This window comes from Mus musculus, chromosome 13, assembly GCF_000001635.26.
Source record: "Mus musculus strain C57BL/6J chromosome 13, GRCm38.p6 C57BL/6J".
Taxonomy (NCBI): domain Eukaryota; kingdom Metazoa; phylum Chordata; class Mammalia; order Rodentia; family Muridae; genus Mus; species Mus musculus.
The window spans coordinates 15,660,212-15,681,570 of NC_000079.6; the positions used below are offsets into that span (position 1 = coordinate 15,660,212).

The window sequence follows — 21,359 nt, forward strand, 5'->3', positions numbered from 1 at the left end:
AGGCCTTATCATCATGCTGGTTGTTAGGGTCACAGGGTCCATCATTGTTAAGGCTTCATACGGCATCTTGATTTTTCTCTAAGGGTGTATTCAGTTTTGATGAATGTGATCCAGGGCATCTTCTATCAGAGCCGTTAGCTTATGATTAAAAGTAGGCTAGCTGATAAAGCCCCACTCTAGTGATCTATAAACTTCATCTTCTATTGATGGTCTATGTGTGTGGACTCTCAGCCACTATCCACTCCCTCCACTGTAACCAGGCTACTACTGGGCACAATATGACCCTCCATAGTAAACATGAAACACCAGTCTCTCTACCCTTTTGCCAGCCTGGGGTGGTTTAAGGGAAAACATCTTGATGCTATAATTGAGGAACTTCACTCATAGTTTCTTCTGATCTCCCACCCAAACTCAACATTTTCGGAAATAAGTTTAGCTTGTTGAAGTCTAGGGCACTTCCTCTCTTCTTCAAGCTTTCACAAGCCACAAGCGACTCGTGAGTCAGAAGTGAAGAATGCATCATCTGGACTCTCCCATGGGTGACTGGTGTTAACAGAATCCTCGTTATATTATCAAACAAGCTTGTTTGTTTTCAGACTTTTTTTTTTTACTTGAGTTCCATTTATTAACCCAAGCCTGATTTTTTTTTTCTGCAAATATGACCAGCAGAGCAAGCCCACAAGCGAGTCTGCAGTGAGCAGCACTGGTGACCCTATGCATAATAAGCGGTCCAAGATCAAGCCTGATGAAGACCTCCCCAGCCCAGGGTCACGGGGCCAGCAGGTAAGACACACAGGCTTTCCAGGGGCCTTTTCTTCTCTCACGGTGATTTGGGATCAGTTCCTCATCCTCTCCATTTATACACAACATTTCCCTACCCACTGTGTTCTTGACATTGGCCATGTGTTTGAAAATGACCCCATTAGCGATTGGCTGAATTCATTTCTCTAGTTCAAAACCAAATACTTGCAGTGAAGGATGTTATGTGGGGATATGTGTTCTTCATAGGTGAGATGGCTTAGAAGTTTGAGCCATCGTAGTCCAGAGAGTGTTTGGTTAGACTCGTCTGTTTCTGTTCATAGATGTGATGAGGCTTCTTATCACTGACCTCGACCCTAAGTTCCTGAGCTTCTGGCCTCATGCTTCAGCTCAGCAGTTTATGATGTCCCCTTCATTGATTATGTTCTCCACTTTTCTTATTTTGCTACTTTGTACTTGTTCAAAAAGCTCAGAGAATCAGAAGAGACTCAAGTCCCGCCAAATAGATTCAGGACGGAATTGCTGATCACTTAAATCCGCCTCTTCTAAAGAACATGTAGGGTATGCCCAGATTGCCGTTTCTTATGCGCTTGAGCCTGGCATGGCAGGTTTGATCAGTGCTGTTTCCCTCAAGTCAGAGCTTAGTGAGAGTCTTCAGGTCCATGCAGTCAGAACTTTGTTATCATCTGTATGGTTCAACCCAGTCCTTACTGAAGGAAGGCAATGGGTCCCTCCATGAGAATTTTGAAGACTGAATGAGGTTATGATAAGGAGGGAGTTCTGAAATAATCCTCGTCATAGCGTGCTGGAGAACAAACAATGTTGCTGCTTACACCATGGTGTATTCATGAACAGTTTATCATGTTAGCCTACAGCAGGGCTCAGATCTGTCTGTGTAGCTAGTGCCTAGAATCCTGGAGAGTGTTTGCATTGCATTTACTAAGAAGCTGTTGCTGACGACTAGGAAAGTCTGTCCAGAGCATCGGGTGTTCTTTCCACGGCCTCAACCATGAGTCAGACAAGCATTTCCCTGAAGACCTGATATTAAACCAAGAAGGTGTGTGATCCCTAACAGAAAAGTCTACAAAGTACCTCTCACATCAGGGGAGAGAACTAAAAGTATGTCAGTGCCATTCGCCTGCATTATAAGATATAACAATAAATAAAGCGATCGAAGACAATCAAAACAACCGAACAAGATAGGGACAGTTTGGAATAGGATGTAAAATATGCTACTCTTATGGGTTTTGTTGTTATTTAATTTTTGCCTTGGATTTTTTTATTTGTTTATTTTGTTGTTTGTTTGTTTTAAGATGTCAGTTTTGTTCCTAGTCTCTGGAGCAGGGCCAGGTTTCAGCTTTTTTCTTTCTTTTCCACTCTGCCTGATTTTCCCTCTGTTTCTTGCCTTCACCCTTCCAGGAACAGCCGGAAGGAACAACCCTAGTCAAGGAGGAAGCGGACAAAGATGAAAGCAAGCAGGAGCCTGAAGTCATCTACGAGACAAACTGCCACTGGGAAGGCTGCACCAGAGAGTTCGACACCCAAGATCAGCTTGTGCATGTAAGTGGCTGCTGTGTGGGGACGGACGCAGCTTCCCAAATCAGCGACCTTTGCAGGAGGGCAGCGGCTCTGACCCTGCGCGGAGTCAAGTTTCTTAGCTGGCAGCACTGAGAACTGGAGGGGGCTTTATGATTTTCTGAGAATAAAGGAAACCCTGAGCCATGGTGCTTGACCTGTTCAGTCAGCTAAAGCTTAGTGTAAAATTCAATAAAGTCTTCAATAGAGAGTGTAATGACTCTGATCCTGTAAGCCAGAAAACACTATTTTGAGTTAGAGGCTTTGATGGTTATTGAGTAATAGTAAGCTGGACATGAATTATTATTAACCTTTTAACTAAGTTTCAGTCCCCTTCCAGGACTCAGTAACAATATAAAAATATTACAAAAACACATGGGTCCTTTTACAGACCTCAAAGTTGAAGGAGCCTCCTATTATTGTATGTAGCAATGTAGCGCTTTATTTTTGACCTGAAGGCAACATTGTGGATTAAAGCTTGCATGGAAACAATTTTGTTTAATGATGGAAACCTTACAGTAGTCACGTTATGACACCATTCCTTCTCTTACCAAACCAAGGGCAGATATCTTGAGTGTTATTTCTGATGAATACCCATAGCTCCTTTGCTGTGTCTTTGTCATGCTTGGCACAAACTCAGATGCCAGTGGAGCATTCTAGCCATATAAGACCAAGATCAACTGCCATGGGACAGCATTTAGAGTGTCTGGAATAAGAAGATATAGGCTGAGATGATGTCTCTACAGAAGCGCAGTGTCCTGTTAAGGCACTAAGGATGATTGTACCAAATAGGACAGTTTCTTATGATTGAGCATCTCTATAGCGCAGTGGTTCTCAATCTTCCTAATGCTGTGAGCCCTTTCTTCATGTTGCCATACTCTCCCCAACCACAAAATCATTTTGTCGCTATCTCGTAACTGTAATTTTTCTATTGTTGTGAATTGTAATGTAAATATCTGACATGCAACCCCACAAAGGGCTTGTGCCCTACAGGTTGAGAACTGCTGCTGTAGCGATTGTGTCAAGTCTAGCACACGAGATTATGAGAAACGTGATATACAGAATGTTAGATTTCACCTCTTACCAGCAGGACCTCACTTCTTCTCTTTAAATCATGCCTCTTTGTATATGTGTAAGTAGAAATATAGATTTCTCAAGTACAGCCAAAAAGTAAGTCAAATGTTTTTAATTAGCGTGTATTTTCAGGTTTTTCCACACATGAAATTTGATGTTTTTTTTTCCTTCCTCTTTTGTTTTATTCGAGGACTAATTTTAGGCTAAGTCTGGCTTAATGACTCTTTATTTGTGCTGACTGCTTTAATGGAAAGCACAAAGGCCTTGTAGGAAGTATTCTCAAAGAGTACCATATGCCAGGAACATTACCAGTGAGGATGAGCGCTATAGTAGCACCTGAACCTTATCGCTACCTAACTGATACCAAGGCCTGTTAGGGTTTAGGGTTTTTTTCCCCCTTTTTTATCTTGTAAAAGCATTGTAAAGGCAGCAGCTATTGCAGTTATTTTATATAATCTCAATGCCAAGATTCCTGTAATGTCTCAGTAGATTTGAATCATTTCTGTGAGAAGGGTACTGATGCTACCAGTTGAATGACCATGGTGTTTACAGTTAAATGGAGCCCATCTTCACTCATATGACTGCACACATACAGCAGCTTGTGAAGATTCTAAATCACAGAGAGGAGATTGGTGTCTCTGGGTTTAGTCACGACCCAGTGTGGTACCTTTATGACCCTAATTTTAGTCTAAACTGAATACCAGAGTAAGCAAACTGAATTAAGTGAGTTAAAAGTTATAGCTTGAAAAACCTGTGGTTCCCATCTGAAGGGTAGAAATTCCACACGTGTGCAATTCAGTTGCTTGTACACTGCCCAAGCTATGTGCTATGCTGTCCTGCCCTGGGTGCTGCTGGACACAATAGTGGTGACCCTGGGCAAAACAGGTGCTTTGTATTTTTTTTTTTTTTATTAAAGTAACAGGTATTTCAAGTCTACCTAATTACTTTGGTGGGAGATGGAATATATATCAGTTTTTAGGGAAAGATGGAAGCCTTAACCATTTTGGTTTTTGCCACTTTCCTTAGAGTGCAGACATTTTCTTATTAGTTGGATTTTCATGCCACATACAACCAAGCGGCAAGGTGTTAAACCATTCTGCTGCTCTGCCTTATTTATAGCCATGACCCATTCTTTCCCCCCTCTTACAGTTAATAGAAAGATTCATGATTCTTCATGGTTGTCTATCTAGTGTCTGACAGTCCCGACTGCCTGCTAAAGCAAGTCACTATCTATAATTGATATCCTGCCGTGGAATAGGGTGCTGGCTGCAATTGAAGGGCTTTGCTGAAAGCCCTTAAATCCTGACAAGTTCTCCCCTTGTTCTGCTTCAGTCGCTGAGCTGCAAGGTTGGAATTCCAGAGCTATTTGAAGTTGGTGCAAAAGAGAGACATGTGTTTCACATTAGCAAATCGCAAAGTTGAAGAAGGGAATTAGGAACTGGCTGACTTTCCCTGCCAGTAGTCTCCCTTCTAGTGCAGTGCATGCCGTGTTCTAGGGGGAAGATTACCTCCTCTATTACAGTCTGAGCAGATACGCAGAACATGGCCTTTCCTCCTCTTCCCTTTTATTTAAAGCCCCTTTCCTTTCCCAAATGGATGTTATTCTAGATGGGCTGCAGCCAGGATCTGTTATCACAGTGGTTCATAATTAACTTTATTTCACAGCAAGGTAATTATAGCTGGGCCGAGTCGCTCTTAAGTTAGTATTAAATTTTCAACAAATTTACTTTTTTTACCAGAAACTAGGAAAATGTACATGTATTTCACCAGGATTTTGTTATATTTTGACTCTTTCTTGGTACTGGTTAAAATAGAAAGCAACAAAAGCACAAGAAGAATATGTAGTAAAAAGTTAATTACAAGTACTTTTGATTGATTGATTGATTGATTGATTGAATTTCTGATAAATTTGTCAAGATCCAAACCTGATTTCTGAAAGACACATATTGTGATGTTTCAGGGTAAGCTGCAATCCCACATTTCTGGTCAGCTTTGAAGTTGCCAGATTCTGCTGTTGTGCGTTACGTTACAGAGGGCCTGTGTGTAAATGTGCTTCCGAAGTTGGGCTGTGTCCGTTCCCAGAGTATTCGCCCCAACCTTTACTGTTTCTTACTTAACTCAGCCTGTGTCATGGAAAGAGGCGCCACCCACCTTCTAGACCTTGCTCAGCTCAGCTTCTTTCTTCGAATTTTGTCCTAAAAGTGACTCTACCCTTGACTTTTGGTAGTGGAGACAATTGAAATCCTCATAGCGTGAAGCTCAAGGTTGTCTTGTATTCTCTGAAGCCTGAAGGATTCGGGGGTCAGTGACACTGGGTTTATGTCACAGTGTACATTTTAGAGTGGCACTGCTCCCCTGGCTCCCTGAGCTTGTAAGCATCATTGTTGAAATCTGAAAGAAGAAAATCAGAGCAGTCAATGTTCACCTTGTCCAGCTTCAAGTATGACACTGTCACTCTTCAACAGATCCACAAACTCTTAAAACACTGCCTTTAAACAAATCTCCCGTAGTCTTGTTTAGTGATTAATACATACAAGATCTTTCCCAACAGTCTACAGAAAGTAGAAATAGTTCTTAGCAGTTTTGTTCTCCAACGTAATTTCTAGGAACACGCCCCAGGATGGTGGTGCCTTGGCAACGACAGACGGTCACGGTATCTTAAAACTGAACTTCAGGCAGGAAATGGGTTTATAATAACATCTGACTTCAGCTGGGTGGCATTTCAGTAAATGTAATCCTCGGTCTGCATCTTTAAAGCATGGTGTCACTTTTTTTTTTCTTTTTGAAGAATGATTAGCCACCTACCTGGATTACAAATGCTTTTATATGCTGCAAATTTTGATCTTCAAAAGCATGCTAAAGTTCTCTCCTAATCACTTTTGCTGCTGATTAGAAACAAATTCTGTACATTTGCAGCATAAAAATCAAGAGCTTTCATTTTAATATCAGAGGTTCAGGTGTATAATTGTATCTATAAACACACAGGAGCGTTTGATGTGAATATATTGTTTTCATAGTAAATCCCTAATCCTAAACTTGCATGTCATGTCCCTTGTCTAACTTTTACCACTGTACTAAGTTGCATTGAACATCTTTACCTAATAGAAAATTGGGTTTAAGATGTGAGAATGGTCTCAGACGTGAGGCAGGGATGGATTGGTTTCATATCTAAAATCTAAAATGAGCAAGTCGAGATTTTGATCTTATTTCCTTCTACCTGTAGTTGCTAATTCATTTTCCTATTCTAATATTTGGAAATGAGGCATGTAAAATATAGAATAAAAACGACAAACTTCAAAGTCACTCTACAATGATTTTTGCCCTAAGGGTCGTGTCTTTTTGTGAAGTTCTTATCTAAATTTCACCTGCAGAAAGCATTTACATCGAAATGTATCTAAGAGATTGTGCTGACGGGGCAAGGAATGAGGGTTGTGTGTGTTAAAGCAACCCAGAGCCTCAACTAGATTCTGAGTAGCAGCCTCACCCCAGCCCTGATTCAGAATGCTGTCCCAGACACCACTTGACCCTTTCAGACATTATTTTCTCACTTATCAGAGTGTGAAAGAGTCGTGAAAATAAATACTGTCCCAGATGTCCAAGGCCAAGCAGAGATCACATTCAGTGGACCCTGTGGGAAACAGACATCGAGTCTAAATGAGGCAATTCCACCTCTTGTGTGTTTTTTTGAAGGCTGAGTTGGGGAGGACGGAGCGACGAATCTGTTGGTCTTGGGGTTCCTGTGTCCATTCTAAGGCTCTTCTTATATTAGTTGTTGCTAGACTTGGACTATATGAGCTAGGGAGTGCCACACCCTGCTCAGTCCCAGCACCGGCATGGGCTCATTAAACAGGCCACTTGGACTCTTAAAAACTGATCCACCCTGTTGGGAGATATAGCTACAACAACATGAAACTGTTAGCTTCACGTATCGTAAAAATTGCCTTCAATATAATGTTAGTGATTCTTCTTATAAAAGAGAAAAATATAGTGCTATTTCAAGGTTGTTATAGCAGTGAAGCCTGCTTTAGATTGCTCTTAGGTGGTCTCCAAGTAGGGATACCAGCATGAAATTAGGATCTAAAAGTTGTGGAACCAACCCCCAGTTCCCAAAGCCGCCTCTGAGAAGCTGAATGGGCTTAGGCCCTACTTCTTAGTACCTTGTACTGCTAACCTTTAGAGGCTCTCTGTGGGTTCCAGGGGTCTGGAATGCTCTCAAAGACTCTCCTTAAGGTACAGCAATCAGTGTCTGCCGCAGACACTGTCCTACATGCTGTAAGATGTTGAAAAGCATTCTTCCCACTGAATGCCTGTAACACCTCATCCCCCAACTAGGATAACCAGAATTTTCTATATATATTATCAGCTGTACCCTGAAACACAAAGTGGCCGCTATTTGTACCCTTCCCCTTACAGTGTTGATAAAAGTTATTCCTACTTTGGAATGTTCGGATTAAACAGGAAGGATGGCTGACTTGTTGTTTGTTTTTGTTTTTTAATCTCTGGCAAAAAAAAAAAGAAAAGAAAAGAAAAGAAAAGAAAAAAGAAACAAAGATAAGGAAATCTCCATGTGGGCTGCTGAGGAGTGAGGTATACTGTCTGTGTATACACTGGCAGAGCTTCTTGGAAATTACACTTGCTAAGGTTGGTCACTCACTAGTCTTCAGCATGACCCATTGCCAGCCGAGCCTTTCTTCTCTGTGAAAAATGCCCAACTCATTTTTTTCCTGCAGACCCAAGGAAGTTGCTCAGACTCCAGCCTCTGAAATCTCTGCAAGTGAGGTTGGAGATCATGTGCCTGCTTTGACATAATCCAGTTCTAGGAACAGGAAGCCATTTCTAATGTAAAGACTTTGAAGATTCAGGGACATTTATGTTTTTCTGAGGTTAGCCGAATACTGCCATCAATGAGTTACTCTTTTCTACAACAATTAATGTCAGCAAGAAAATGTAAAAGAGCCTTATCCTCAAAAGACTATTATATACAGGACAAGGCCTTAACCTTCAACCAGTCTGCTCCTCCCCCACCTTTCCAAGTCACAGGAGTAAATTCTAAGAACTGCAGATCGTGAGGTAGAGATTTTGTTCCTAAATCTGCCCAAACTTGATTTCTTCTATTATACCTACAGCTTAATTCCCATTTCTCATCTTTAAAGCTGTCATAGTATTTAACTTATTTTGTTCATTTTCTAGTTTGACTTTGTTTGGGAGTTTTGGATAAGGTGGACTAATTCAAGTACTTTGGGTAGTAGTGTTTATTCAGACAAGGAAATTGAATCTATTGGAGTTAGAGTTAATAAACTCAAGTAAACTGAATGGTGAGGCCAAGGAAATCTTTCATTTGTGTTTCATTAAATAGAAATAATAAGTAGTCCACTAATTCAGTCTCACATGCTTCCGGTATAGGATCCTTCCTACAAACATATTCTACGCCCTGGTGACCACAGCAAATTGTAAGTAGTCTCTAGAAGGAAAAGGCTGCGTGAGTATCAGACCTGGAGAGCTGAGGCTGACACACTCACCTTAGTTTCTGAGTTTTGGGGTAAGACCACGGGGCAGATTATTTTGAAGTACTATGCACATAAGATCAGGACGTTAGGGAAAGAAAGCAGACGTGCTAAGGAATGAATGAAAGGTCTTGTGGAGATAGGATATAAACATTGTCTTGAACAAACAACAAGTAAACTCAAACAGGGAAAGACTGAAGTAGTAAGGTGTTTAGTAGTCTATGTTAGAATAGCAGGAAGGAGTTAACAGTGGAGTGTGATTTTACCCATACATATACCTAATGCACTAATAGGCTGGGTTCTTTGCTATTTCCTTGGTTTAGGAATAAAATGCCAGAATGGTTTATTTTATGCATCTTGGGCAAAGGGTGGCAAGCATCAATCTTCATGAGGAGTGGGAGAGTAGGAGGGGGAGTTGAGACCAAGGAACAAGGGGAAGGGCTTGCTGGAGGAAGAAAGTCTTGAGTTGAAATCAGCTTTGCAAAGCCTTGGTAGCTGTCCCTGCACTGAAGCAGCCAAGGTTGTGGAGTCAGACGCAGACCTACAGAAGGGATTATCTAAAATTCCTTGTGAAGTCTTAGGACACAGTTTACAGATATTTCACAATTCCAGGCAGCTAATATGGTTGCTACAAGTGACAGTCAAAAAAGGTCACCAGAAAGCTGGTTTTACACACGGACTGAGTCCTCATCTTTGGTTTGTGCTTATTACTTAGGGATCTTGAGATTCTGCTTTGGTTTGGTTTTAAATTGGTTTATCAGGGATTGGAAGAGAGAATGACATCTGTTGGACTTCCAGAAGCTACCTCCTATCGTGAGTCACGCCTTCAGTGTCAGTAGGGGTTTATGAGGATTATTTATTTATTTATTCATTTATTTCATTGTTTAATGTTTCCCTTCTTGCTGCACTTTATTTTCCAGTTTGCACTTAGAGCCTTGAGTTCTCCAAACGTCTTATGTTACTGCACAGGATTTTGTTTATGTCTCTTAATGACACACCATCTCCCTATATGCCACCTTGCTTTTTTGTTTGATACAAAGTGGTGCTCCCATATTCTAGAGAGCAGGACAGGATACACAGCAAAGTGGCCCTGGCTTATGAGAAACAGGTCTTCCTTGTGGCTTCCTTGTGTGAGGTGTTGAATGTTCTCACACCTTGCTCAGTACAGTTTCCATAGCAAGATAAAGCAGTCGAGGCACAAAGGAAACACAGCCTAATGGTACTCCTCCTTGTGTTTAGCAGAGATAAACTTCAGTGGAGTCTCAGTGCTGAGCCGTTTGGCTCCTGGCAGCAGCTTTAATTGGTAAAATGCAGATTTGATTTGATTTTTCTTGATCAGGAGGGGATTATTTTGTTATCAGTGCAGAGCATCTTATTTCAAGATGAAAAGCCTTTACGGAATTACAGATGCCAGTGCTTGTACAAAGGTTTTGTTGGCGATTGACAACTCAAAGAGAAAGTATGATTTATTAGCCTATAATGGCTAACCCTAAGCAATGGTCTAGGTCTACAGATTGTGAAATTGCTTATGTGAACTGCCTTTTTATGCCACTCATGCCCGGGGTTACGCAAATAAATGTAGAGTCTGCACTACACAGAATGTCCTAAGAGAGGAAGAAAGAAATGAAGGTGGGGGTGGGGAAAAAGGTGGTTTCTAATATCCATCTTGGTGGTGCCTTTTACAGTAGTTTGGCTGATAAGCCTGCAGAGGAAAGATTAATAACGAGGCTTGTCGCTATCAGTACCTGTTTGTCGATTCTCTGTAACAGGGCTGTCTGTCCAGCATGGAAATTATTGATTAAATAAAAATTGCTATTAGATTGTGATGTGATCCATAATCACAAACAATGGTGGACATTCCTCTTTCAGATCTTCAGCCATGCATCAAGTTGTTGCCTTTCCCCCTTTGCCGTAATTTATATTGTGCTGACATTTGGACTCATTAGGTTTATCCTTTCTGCTTGAAGCACAAGCAGGGTGACTGCTGGACGAGGGGGAGGAGGAGCCAGACGAGGACCAGCCAGGGCAGAAACCTGGCTGCTGTGTTCCCTGGGGTAGCATGGGAGCTACTTAAACTTGCTTTCTACCCCCCTCGACCAGGAAAAAAAATCATATAGGTATATAGGTATGTAAACTAAGTATAGAAATCAATATGTACTCATAGGAAATCATAAAATTATATTATGACAATCCCTTGATACACATATAATTTTATCATTTACTAAACAAGGAAGCAAATTTGCATGCTGATGAGATAGATATTTATTTCCATGATAAATTTATGTTTGCTGAATATTTGAAACTTAAAGGATGTAGAATGTCTTCAACATTTGATATTTTGAATCTGTAATCATCATTCATGAGAACTCTACTTTGCATAACCCTATAGAACAGAATGGCTTAAGTTTTGTTCAGGGGCAACTCAGACATTGTTGGAAATTCTGCCTAATCCCAAGCCAAATTTACTTAGTAATATTTGTATGCAATTTGAGTTAGCAGTTTAAACAGGATTTAAAAAAAATCAAACATTCTAGTATAATAAATATTATAAAGCTAATAGAAATTTACTGAAAATGATAGTAGAAAAATATTCTGAAAGTTTTTGCTATTTAGAAATAAACCATTCTATTTGTATAGGAAGAAACTTTAGCATGTATCTAATTTGTAATGTTCTGTACTCACCATATGAGCAAAGGTGCATTATGTGGTATGTACAATGTGTGGTGTGGTACGGCCATGTGTTGTCTGCTCAGAACCAAGGCTGCAGTAAAATCTCATGACGGGATTGGGTGACCACTGTCAGAAACACTTGAGATTCATTATGTGTTTTACCTTGAATTAATTTTTGATAATTTCAGGTTACAAAGCATTTTGCTATTGCTGATATTTTATGACTCTCATTCAATTTAGATGTTCAGTTGGGAATGTGTGAAGACTGGCGTAAGAGAGAACAGTGCCCACTGCCTTGCCCACTGCTGGGCTCAGTTCAGACCTTACATATATTCAAATATTAGGCACCCATCACAACTATTGATGTCCACCATTTTATCAGCACACCCCTAAGATGGGTGCATCTACCAGGGACCTCTTGTTCCACTCTCCTTAGCCCCTAAAAACACAGAATATACTTTCTATTTCTATGAATATTTATTCTGGGTATTTTATTTAAATTGAATTATGTAATATGTGGTTGCTGTGTCTGTTTTGTTTGTTTGTTTGGGATTTGGTTTTGCTTGTTTTAATGTAGAATAAAGTTTGCAAGGCTTATATGTGCCATGGCCTACATCAGTGCTTCATCCCTCCAATCAACCCATTAATATTTCTTCATATCGCTCCAAACACTTTATCTTGATGTAATTGATTGAGATAAACATAAGTGTTTCAAATGTTTGACTAATGTGAAGTTATAAATATATTGAAGCAAGTTTTTTATTTTCAATTATTTTGGCAATAGCCCTCACAGTGGGAGTTACCTCTAAGAACTGCCAAATAAATGGCAATTTTTAATCACTCTCTGTTGGCTCTGTCCTTTTGGGTGGCTACACTTCCAGGGTCATTAGCCTCTGAGATGTATTTTCTAGTTTACCTCCCTGGGCCACACACTTTCTGGGCAGTGGGCCAGGTTAATTGTAAGGCACCTGTATCGATGCTGCCATCTATGAGTTTCCACACATCACTCAGCATAAATTTCAATACATCCACCATGGCCACTTCTCCTAAAACAGTGTTGAGCTACATCAAAGAAATGCAAATATACTATTCAAAGTATTAGATATAGTGGGAGGAGACAAATAGAACAGTAGAATGACAATTTTTTTTTCTAAGTGGTAATTTGTGTGAGGGCCAGGGGTGACAGAGTTCAGGCTCTGGTCAGTAGAATTGACTATAGCTTGCAGAAGCTAGTCTTATGTGTGTCCCCCAATGAGCTCTTAATTTTTAGTCCTCCCAAGAACAGTGAAGTCTAGAAGTCCCCTTACTTGATCTTGGGTGGTTTAATGCTGATGAATTCTCCGTTCATACACAAACCATCTTTTGTTAATATTTATTTTTTTAGTAATTATTTTATTCATAAATGATATCCCATTTCCTGGTTACCCTTCCACACACACACCCCCATCCCATGTCCCCTGTCCCTGCTCCCCTTTGCCTCTAAGAAGGTGCTCCTCCACCCACTCACCTACTCCCACCTCTCCCCTCTAGCATCCCCTACACTGGGGCATCAAACCTCTGTCCCCTCCCATTGATGCCAGATAAGGCTATCCTCCGCTACATATGTATCTGGAGTCCTGGCTCCTTCCATGTATACTCTTTGGTTGGTAGTTTAGTCCCTGGGAGCTCTGTGTGGTCCTCTAGGTTGATATTGTTCTTTATAAGGGGTTGCAATCTCCTTCAGTGTCTTCAGCCCTTCCCTCAGCTATTGGGGTCCTCAGGCTCCATCCAATGGTTGCCTGTGAGTATTTGCATCTGTATTGGTCAGGTGCTGGTAGAACTGCTCAGGGGACAGCCACATCAGGCTCCTGTCAGCAAGTGCTTCTTGGCATTAGCAATAATGTCGAGGTTTAGTGTCTGAAGATGGAATGGATCCCTAGATGGGGTGGTCTCTGGGTGGCCTTTCCTTCCATCTTTGTTCCATATTTTGTCTCTGTTTTTTCCTTTGGACAGGAACATTTCTGGGTTAAAAATTTTGAGATGCCTGCATGGCCCCATCCCTCAACTGGGGGTCGTGCCTATTTATTGGAGGTGGTCTCTGCAGGTTCTGCCACCCCTTTGTTGGGTATTTAGGCTAGAGTCATAGCCATTGGGTCCTGGGAGCCTCTTGCTTCCCTGGAGTCTGGGGCTTTCTAGTGGCTACCCCAGCTCCCCATCCCCCAGTTACGTGTTTCAATTCAATTTCCTGACCCTCTGTACTTCTGTCCCTTCCAATACCTGTTTCTGCCCACCCCCTTTGTTTCTTCTCCGCTCCTTTCTCCTTCCCAGGCCCCTCCCTCCCTATACCTCCTGTGATTAGTTTGTTTCCCATTCTATGTACAATTAAAGCATCTGCACATTGGTCTTCCATCTTAGACTCCATGTGGGCTGTATCTTGGGTATTCTGAGCTTTGGGGCTGATACCCACGTATCAGAGAGTACACACCATGTGTGTTCTTTTATGTCTGTCTTACCTCACTCAGGATGTTACTTTTTAGTACCATCCATTTGCCTGCAAATTTCATGAAGTCATTGGTTTTTATAGTTGATAGACTCCATTGTGTAAATGTACCACATTTTATATCAGCTTGTTGACCTTTTTGAGTTCTGTGGACTGTATCTTGGTTATTCTGTTCTTGTTTGTTTGTTTGTTTGTTTGTTTGTTTGGCTAACAACTGTTTTTTAACTTGACCCTCTGCCCTATATTACTAGGCAATGAAATACCCACCTAAACTAGCTAGTGTGATTCTCAATCATGGAAATAAAAGTATACCATCTGAATCATATTCAGATAATTTCTAGAAAACTGCACACAGTCTAGCAGCTCACATTCTGGTATGCTGGCTTACAGTTATTGGGTGTGTTAAAGAAAGCCAAAGCCCTGAAGAGAAGTCTCTTGTAAGCTGTTTACATGCCTGTTCCAATGAGGAAGAGACATGCATTTGTTTCGTTTTATTATATCCCCAGTAGCTTCTGATCTCAAGACTCTCCATTCCTATTCGCCTCTGTGTTATTACGAGCAATTCTTAGTGAGTTAAGCAGAGGAGGTTGTGCTGTTCATACAGGAGGGCCCTTGAGTACCTGGGAAAGAACGTTAGTGCTCTGAGATGTTTGCTGCTCCTCCTGTCTCATAGCCACCTCCACTCCCCTTTTTTCCTTTACTTTTTAATGTTGATTTACCCTACTCTAGACTTTACAGATGGAAACTTCTGTTGGAAATGTTTTTAGAAATCAGTCTTATACCCCGAGGATTTTTTAATAACTTAAATGTTATGTCCTGTGAGCCTTTCAAAAATTATTAAGCCTATGTATTCATAATATATTTAGAATACTCCAAAAGAGGTTACAGTGTGGGTAAGAGTCTCAAATTATGGGAGTTCCATATATATAGTCTTACACAATTCTTTCTATCACTTTTCCTTTTCAAAGTACAATTCTTATTGGAATGTGCCTCGGCCTTGCTTTTGTATTTATTCAAACACAGTCAGAATTAGACTTTAGCGCTACTGAATTTGTTCTCATCTGTTCTATGTATAATAATGTTGGGTTTTTCTCAAGCGACATGACAAACCAGAGTTAACCCCTTATAGAGTACTGATTACAGACCAAAGAAAATTAATCCACGAGTCTGTCTTATAACCAGGTGAGGTTCTTGGGGCCACTCACTGACAGGGGCCTAGGTGAAAGGGTAATTGCAGGAGCATGGTTGACTAAAGAGATTGGCATCACTAAAAACATAGGGTGGCAACTCAGATTGCATCCTTGGCTCTGAGTACAAAGCTCAGCCAGACAGTCTCTTCCTAGCAGCTTTGGAAGGGGCCATGTTCATACCACACCTTTCACTGGCTCCCTGGGTCTTTCTAAGTTTCATTTAGTTCTTGAGTATGCACCTTCCTCTTTGTCTCAGGGAGGAATGTTTCAGTTCTGAGCACATAGCCATCCAACAAGCATATGCAGTCACTTTGGTGCCCTCTTTCTACATTTATTTCTGTTGTTTCCCTTTGTGTGTTCATGTGATGCATGCCCATGTGTGCATGTGTGTGGAGGCCAGACATCAAAGTCAAACTTGGATATCATCCACCAGCTAGGCTAGGCTGGCTGACCTGTAAGATCCTAAAGTTCCACCAATCACTTCCCCTTAGTGTTGAAATTGCAAGCAAGTATCACTTCACTGAGTTTTTTACATGGGTTCTGGAGAGTGAACTCTTGGGCTTCTCACGTTTGCATGGTGATGACTCGCTGGAGCTGCTCCTGAACCCTTCGATGCCTCCCCTTTTGTGCCTCCCTTTCTCCCTCCTAAGTTTCTTCCTATCCTCATTTTCTTAATAATTCCCTTCTGTCATTTTCTGTCCTCTAGACAGAGCTAGGCTTTCTCTGGTCCTACTAGTGTACCTCTAATGGCTAACTGCCCTTCATTTTCCTCCTTTCTTTTCTGGATCTTAGGATAAAAATGAATGTATAACAGTTTTGTTTTGAGGTAGATTAGAGATAAGAACGTTTTGTAGACTGCCTCTGAAACCCCTGTGACACTTCTGAGCATCATAAAAGAACTGATGTCACCATCACTTGTACATCCAATGTGCTCTTATCATCAGGGATCTCTGAAAAAAAATCAGAAACTTAGAAACTGAGAAGTGAAAGATTTAAATAGCTTTTTTTTTTCCAGGCAGAGTCTCACCATGTAGCCTAGGCTGGTCCCAAACTCAGACCTCTATCTGCCTTGGCCTCCTGAATACTAGGATTAAGGATCCAGGTATCTCTAGATGCTGAGAAAGTCTGACCAGCACTAGGTAGTTGTTTACTTGGCAGCCCACTTCTGGGGTCCTGCAAGTGTTAGAGATGTGTTCCCTAACACATGGTGAGCCATGTTTCTTTGGATTAGCATTTCCTGGTTTGGACCCTAACCTGGACATTGAGGAGTTTTAGTCACTTTTGGATTTTCTCATGACCAATCCTGAAAATTTATGTAAGAATACAGATGAATGCTCACATATAGCATATGTAAAGGAATAATGAAGCTAACAAGTTTTTAAGTAAAACAATTTATACTCTGAATTTGTCTGTTAAGCTGCCATGACGATGGAGGCCAGAACTCATAGCACATTTGTCTTCTTCCCAAAGTTCTATACAAAAGGCTAGGAATCACCTCGTGTTCTAAACCATATTGCACTCTGAAAAGTTTTCTACATTCTGGCTTCTTTACACCCTTCACGGTCCTCCAGTCACCAGTCCTTGGTCTTTGGACACACCTGATGCAGACCATGGCAGTTGGCTTTCTGTTCTGTTTAATGAGGAACTCCCAGTCTCAGGTGTCTGAGGGTGTGTCTCTGTTCCTGCCCTTTCTGTCTGCTTGGTTTTAGTGAGGTTCATGGCTAGCCTAGGTGCAATCTGCATTGCAGCTGACAACTAATGCTTGGCTGCTGTGCTGTAGCAAGGAAGGAGGCAGGTTGTGCCAGATGGTAATTAGTATTGGCTTCTACTCAATGCTGCACTAACTCTAATGAGCTGTCAGCTGACCTGCCCAGGGTGCTAAGTTTGTTTTCTACCCAACATACCTCCTACCCCAGCAGGAGACTCAGATTAGTGCTCAGGCTTGGACAGGGGCATTTCTTGGCAGAGGCTAATGATAGAAATGCTCTGTAGATTTTGAATACGAAGTTTCCTCAGGTCCTATCTGAGACAGGATCCTTGAGCTAGCCTGCACCTCCATGCATTGTCCTCCCTCGGGTCCTGGTCACAAATGATGCTCACTAGTACAGTGGTGATTAGATGCCTCTGAGTCCCACCCTAAACCAGTTCCGAGAGACTGGGACCCAGTACCTTGGACATTCCAGGGCATACAAATCTGAGAACACCTGCCCTTACTAGGTCTCTAAACTCAGGTAAGGATCGAGAACCACAGGCACTTACTATCAGGCCTCAAGGCTGTCTCTTGGCAAACTTGTGTTCTGAGAACTGATGGCAAAGCTATTGTAGCAAAATCTGTCTGCTATATAATTCAGAGTCCCAACCACTTAACAGAGTCTCCCTCCCCCTCCCCCTCCCCCTGCCCCTCCCCGTCTCCCTCTCCAGTGTGTGTGTGTGTGTGTGTGTGTGTGTGTGTGTGTTTTGCAGGAATTGAACCTAGGACCTCCAGTATGACAGGCGCATGCATTGTACTTATTACAGAGTTTCATCTATGAGTAAAGGGTGAGACACTAAGTTCCTTGTGGCTAAAAACAAACAAAACAACAGCAACAGTGACAAAACACACACAATTTAGTTCTAAGAGATGTCACCATTTCACTGGGATGACCATGCTGAACTTGGGATTGTGACATGAGAATGACCTAAAGTATCCTCCCTCCTGTTCCAAACACTCCCTATTCTTCCACTTTCCTTCTTCAACTTTTCTTACAAAATGGAATCCCCTTCCTGATTCTGGCTTTGGACTTTAAAACTAGAGATGATTAGGAAAGATAATTTGAAAAGAAATCTAGATCCATAGAAAATAAATATTAGTATTTGACTCTATCCTTTCTGCCCTACACAGTGGCTCTTGGAAGGTCATGGTACAGGAGTAAATGGACAGAACAAGGCGTGTACTGGCTAGACTCTCGCCCTTTTTCTAACCATTGGACATTGGCTGCTTCCCAATGCATGCCTAAGAGTAGCTCTTTTCTCTCTCCACAGCCTCCGAGACCCTGAGGAGGCTAGTCCTAGAGGCTCTGATTGTAGCTTCCGCTCTCAACAACCATTGGAAATCACCTGTAGGGCATAGTTTAAGACTCTGGTATAAATATGAAATGCTTCTCCTGGGGGTGTCTTCTTAGCTTTTTAGCACCATCTGCCTGTATGTCCCAGAAAGAAGCCATGTAGTGGCCATTCTTGGGTCATTCCTGCTGTTTCTCTGGTGGAGGGCATGTTAATGTAGCAGATACTTAGAGATATGTTGGAGACCTTGGTGTTCAGGATCTGACTTGGGTTCAGAGCTCTGGATACCCCTGGAGTGCTCCATTCCATCACACTCGTGACTTTTTTCAGACTTGTAATTTCGCTATTGGGATCAAGTGGTTCGTTTGTACTTCTAAAATGCTTTAAAGCCACTGGCCTCTGTGGATGCATTTAAATACAGTGTGTTGGCTCCAATTTGCTGGAAATTTCTTTTCAAAATGGTTAATTGCGGTAGAGTGTAAAGTTTAAGAGGATTTAGGGGGAGTAATTAAACGTGCAATTAATGAACTGTATGATGGCTTTTCCTATTAATTTTTACAACCCAAATATTTTTTCTTGCATATCCTTTTGGGCCAGTGGGTCTCTTCACTGTTAACTAAGGCATTAAGGCCATGCCCTGTTTGGGAGCTGGGCACTTGCCCTTCCTGCTGGATTTGATCATCTCACAGTAAAGATCTTTACCGACCGCCAGGGCTGATAACAACATATCCCAGGGTGTCCCAAGCAGCCTTGGAAAACATCCATCATGTCCTCTTCCAAATTAGAATAGCATGAAATTACAACTTTGATTTAGTGCTATATTTCCAGGGCTAGAACTAGTCTGGTGGACAGTGAGTGTATGCATGTTCGTAAGTGAATAAGTGTGTCTTAGTTAGGGTTGTCATTGCTATAATGAAACACCATGAATAGAAGCAAATTGGAGAGGAGAATGTTTGTTCGACTCAAATCTACAGGTAACAGCCCATCACTGAGGGAAGCCAGGGCAGAACTCAGACAGGACAGGAACACAAACAACACAGGAGCCTGGAGGCAGGAGGCTATGGAGGCTGCTTACTGGCTTGCTCACGCTGCTCCCCTATAGAACTCAAGACCTTCCACGCGGGCATGGCACCACACACAATGGTCTAGGTGCTCCCCCAGCAATCACCGACTAAGAAAATGCCCTACATGTTTGCCTACAGCCCCGTCTCATGGACGCATTAACTTAATTGAGGTTTGTCCTCTCGGATGACTTTAGCTTGTGTCAAGCTGACATGAAACTCTCCAACATGTAGTGGCTACTGATTTTTCTTAATGCTTTGGATAGGCAAGTATACTCATGTTAAAATTAGGATAAAGAGTTATTTTTATCCATGTAGCATTTGGTCACCTAGTCAGTCATCTGTCCATCATTACAACTCCATGTAAGGTGAACATGATACTGACATGCAGATTAGAGCCCTTAAAGCAGGGGTTCTCAACCTTCCTAACACTGTGATGCTTTAATACAGTTTCTCATGTTGTGGTGACCCCCAACCATAAATGTATTTATTGATACTTTATAACTGTAGTTTTGCTACTGTTACAATTCATAATTGAAATATCTGACCCTTGTGAGGGTCCTGACCCACAGGTTGATAATGGCTGCCTTAAAGAGACCACACTCACTCATGCATTAAATACAGGGCAAGTAAGGAGACTAAAACCATAGCAACTAGGAAACATTGAACCTTTTTGAGTTTTGTGTCATGTTTTACAACTTCAATTCTAGCAGATCTAACGCCCTCTTTTGCCTCCATGAGCCTCAGGGAAACACATGAAGGCAGCCCAGCCATTCTAAGTTCGTTGTTTTACTTTTTAAATTTTTTGAGATTGTAATGTAGTTATAGTGTTTCTCCCTTTCCTCTCTCCAAAACCTCCCTGTGCCTCTCCTGCTCTCTGATAAATGCATGGTCTCTGTGTTCATTAACTGTTACTGCATGCACATAGGGTAGGAAGCTCAAGAACCCCAAAGACAAACCTATGTGAGTTCATTTCTCACCATTGTCAATCAGGCTGCATAAATCCTGAAACTAGAAGGCAAACTGTTCATTGCAATGGTGGTAGTCATGAGTAAATTAGCCTGCTGAGCTGGGCCAAGTGTGCCGATGTGGAAGGAGACAGTGGGGAAGTGTAGAGACATGGGTTAACACTAGGACTTACTTCATGTTTACTTGATCTGTGAACCTCAGTGTTTTTTGAGGCAGGGTTTCACTGTGTAGCCCTGGTACTCACTTTGTAGACCAGGTTGGTCTCGAACTCACAGAGATATGCCTGACCCTGACCCTGACCCTGACCCTGACCCTGACCCTGACCCTGACCCTGCCCAAGTGCTGGGATTAACAGCATGAGGTGCTACCACCTGGCCTTATCTATAATTTTTAAACACTTGATTTAGCGGCTGAACTCCTTATCTCTAGTGTAGATTGACAGTGCCCTCATGCTTTGTTCAAAATGATTATCTTTTTGTTTGACCAACCGTATGGTATCTATGCACCAGAACATGCTTTCAAGTAGGAGAAATAAAGTTTGATATTTATCTAAACATCTATTTCCATGATCTGTTTTTGAGAATTGGGGCTATCCGATTGACATATACATTTATAATTAGTGTGATGGTTTCAGCCATAACTGCCCCATTTTAGAATGGATCTCTTACCACACATTGACTTGCTCTGTAGCCAAGAGTGACCTCTATCTCCTAGAATACTGAGATTTCACACACACATCACATCTATGCTTGCTTTATGCAGCTTTGGGCATAGAATCCAGTGCTGTCTGTATGTTAGGTATGCACTCCACCAGCTGAGCTAAATCCCCAACCCCTGGCTATAATCACTTAATCCTTGTCATTTAGGTTTTTTCCCTCAACATTTTTCACTATTAGAACTAATTAACATCTTTGTCTAAAATGTTTGTTCCTAATGTTTATTGTTCCCTTCTGCTATAATCTTTAAAGCAAAATAACTGTTAATTAGTGATAGTGTTATTTTAACTAAGATTAAATGAATATTCCACTGGGATTTT

The 21,359-nt window shown here is 41.5% G+C and overlaps 1 protein-coding gene across 2 annotated transcripts in view, besides 1 other annotated feature; it reads left to right on the plus strand.

Annotated features, from left to right (window-relative positions):
- Gli3 (GLI-Kruppel family member GLI3) overlaps positions 1–21,359 on the plus strand; it is a 266,304-nt gene that overhangs the window by 196,489 nt on the left and 48,456 nt on the right. Inside the window, exons 9-10 of one of the 2 annotated variants that reach the window (NM_008130.3) lie at positions 670–783; positions 2,179–2,319. In NM_008130.3, coding sequence (NP_032156.2) covers positions 670–783; positions 2,179–2,319 — 255 coding nt within the window. Of the gene's footprint in view, positions 1–666; positions 784–2,178; positions 2,320–21,359 lie in introns of both variants that reach the window. The other variant, XM_006516552.3, reaches the window with a different exon arrangement.
- Positions 4,143–5,094: an enhancer, noted in NCBI's record as "VISTA enhancer mm652". NCBI's record gives its function as "enhancer in: dorsal root ganglion[4/7] | cranial nerve[6/7] | heart[6/7]" and the evidence as "EXISTENCE:transgenic organism evidence [ECO:0001131][PMID:17130149]".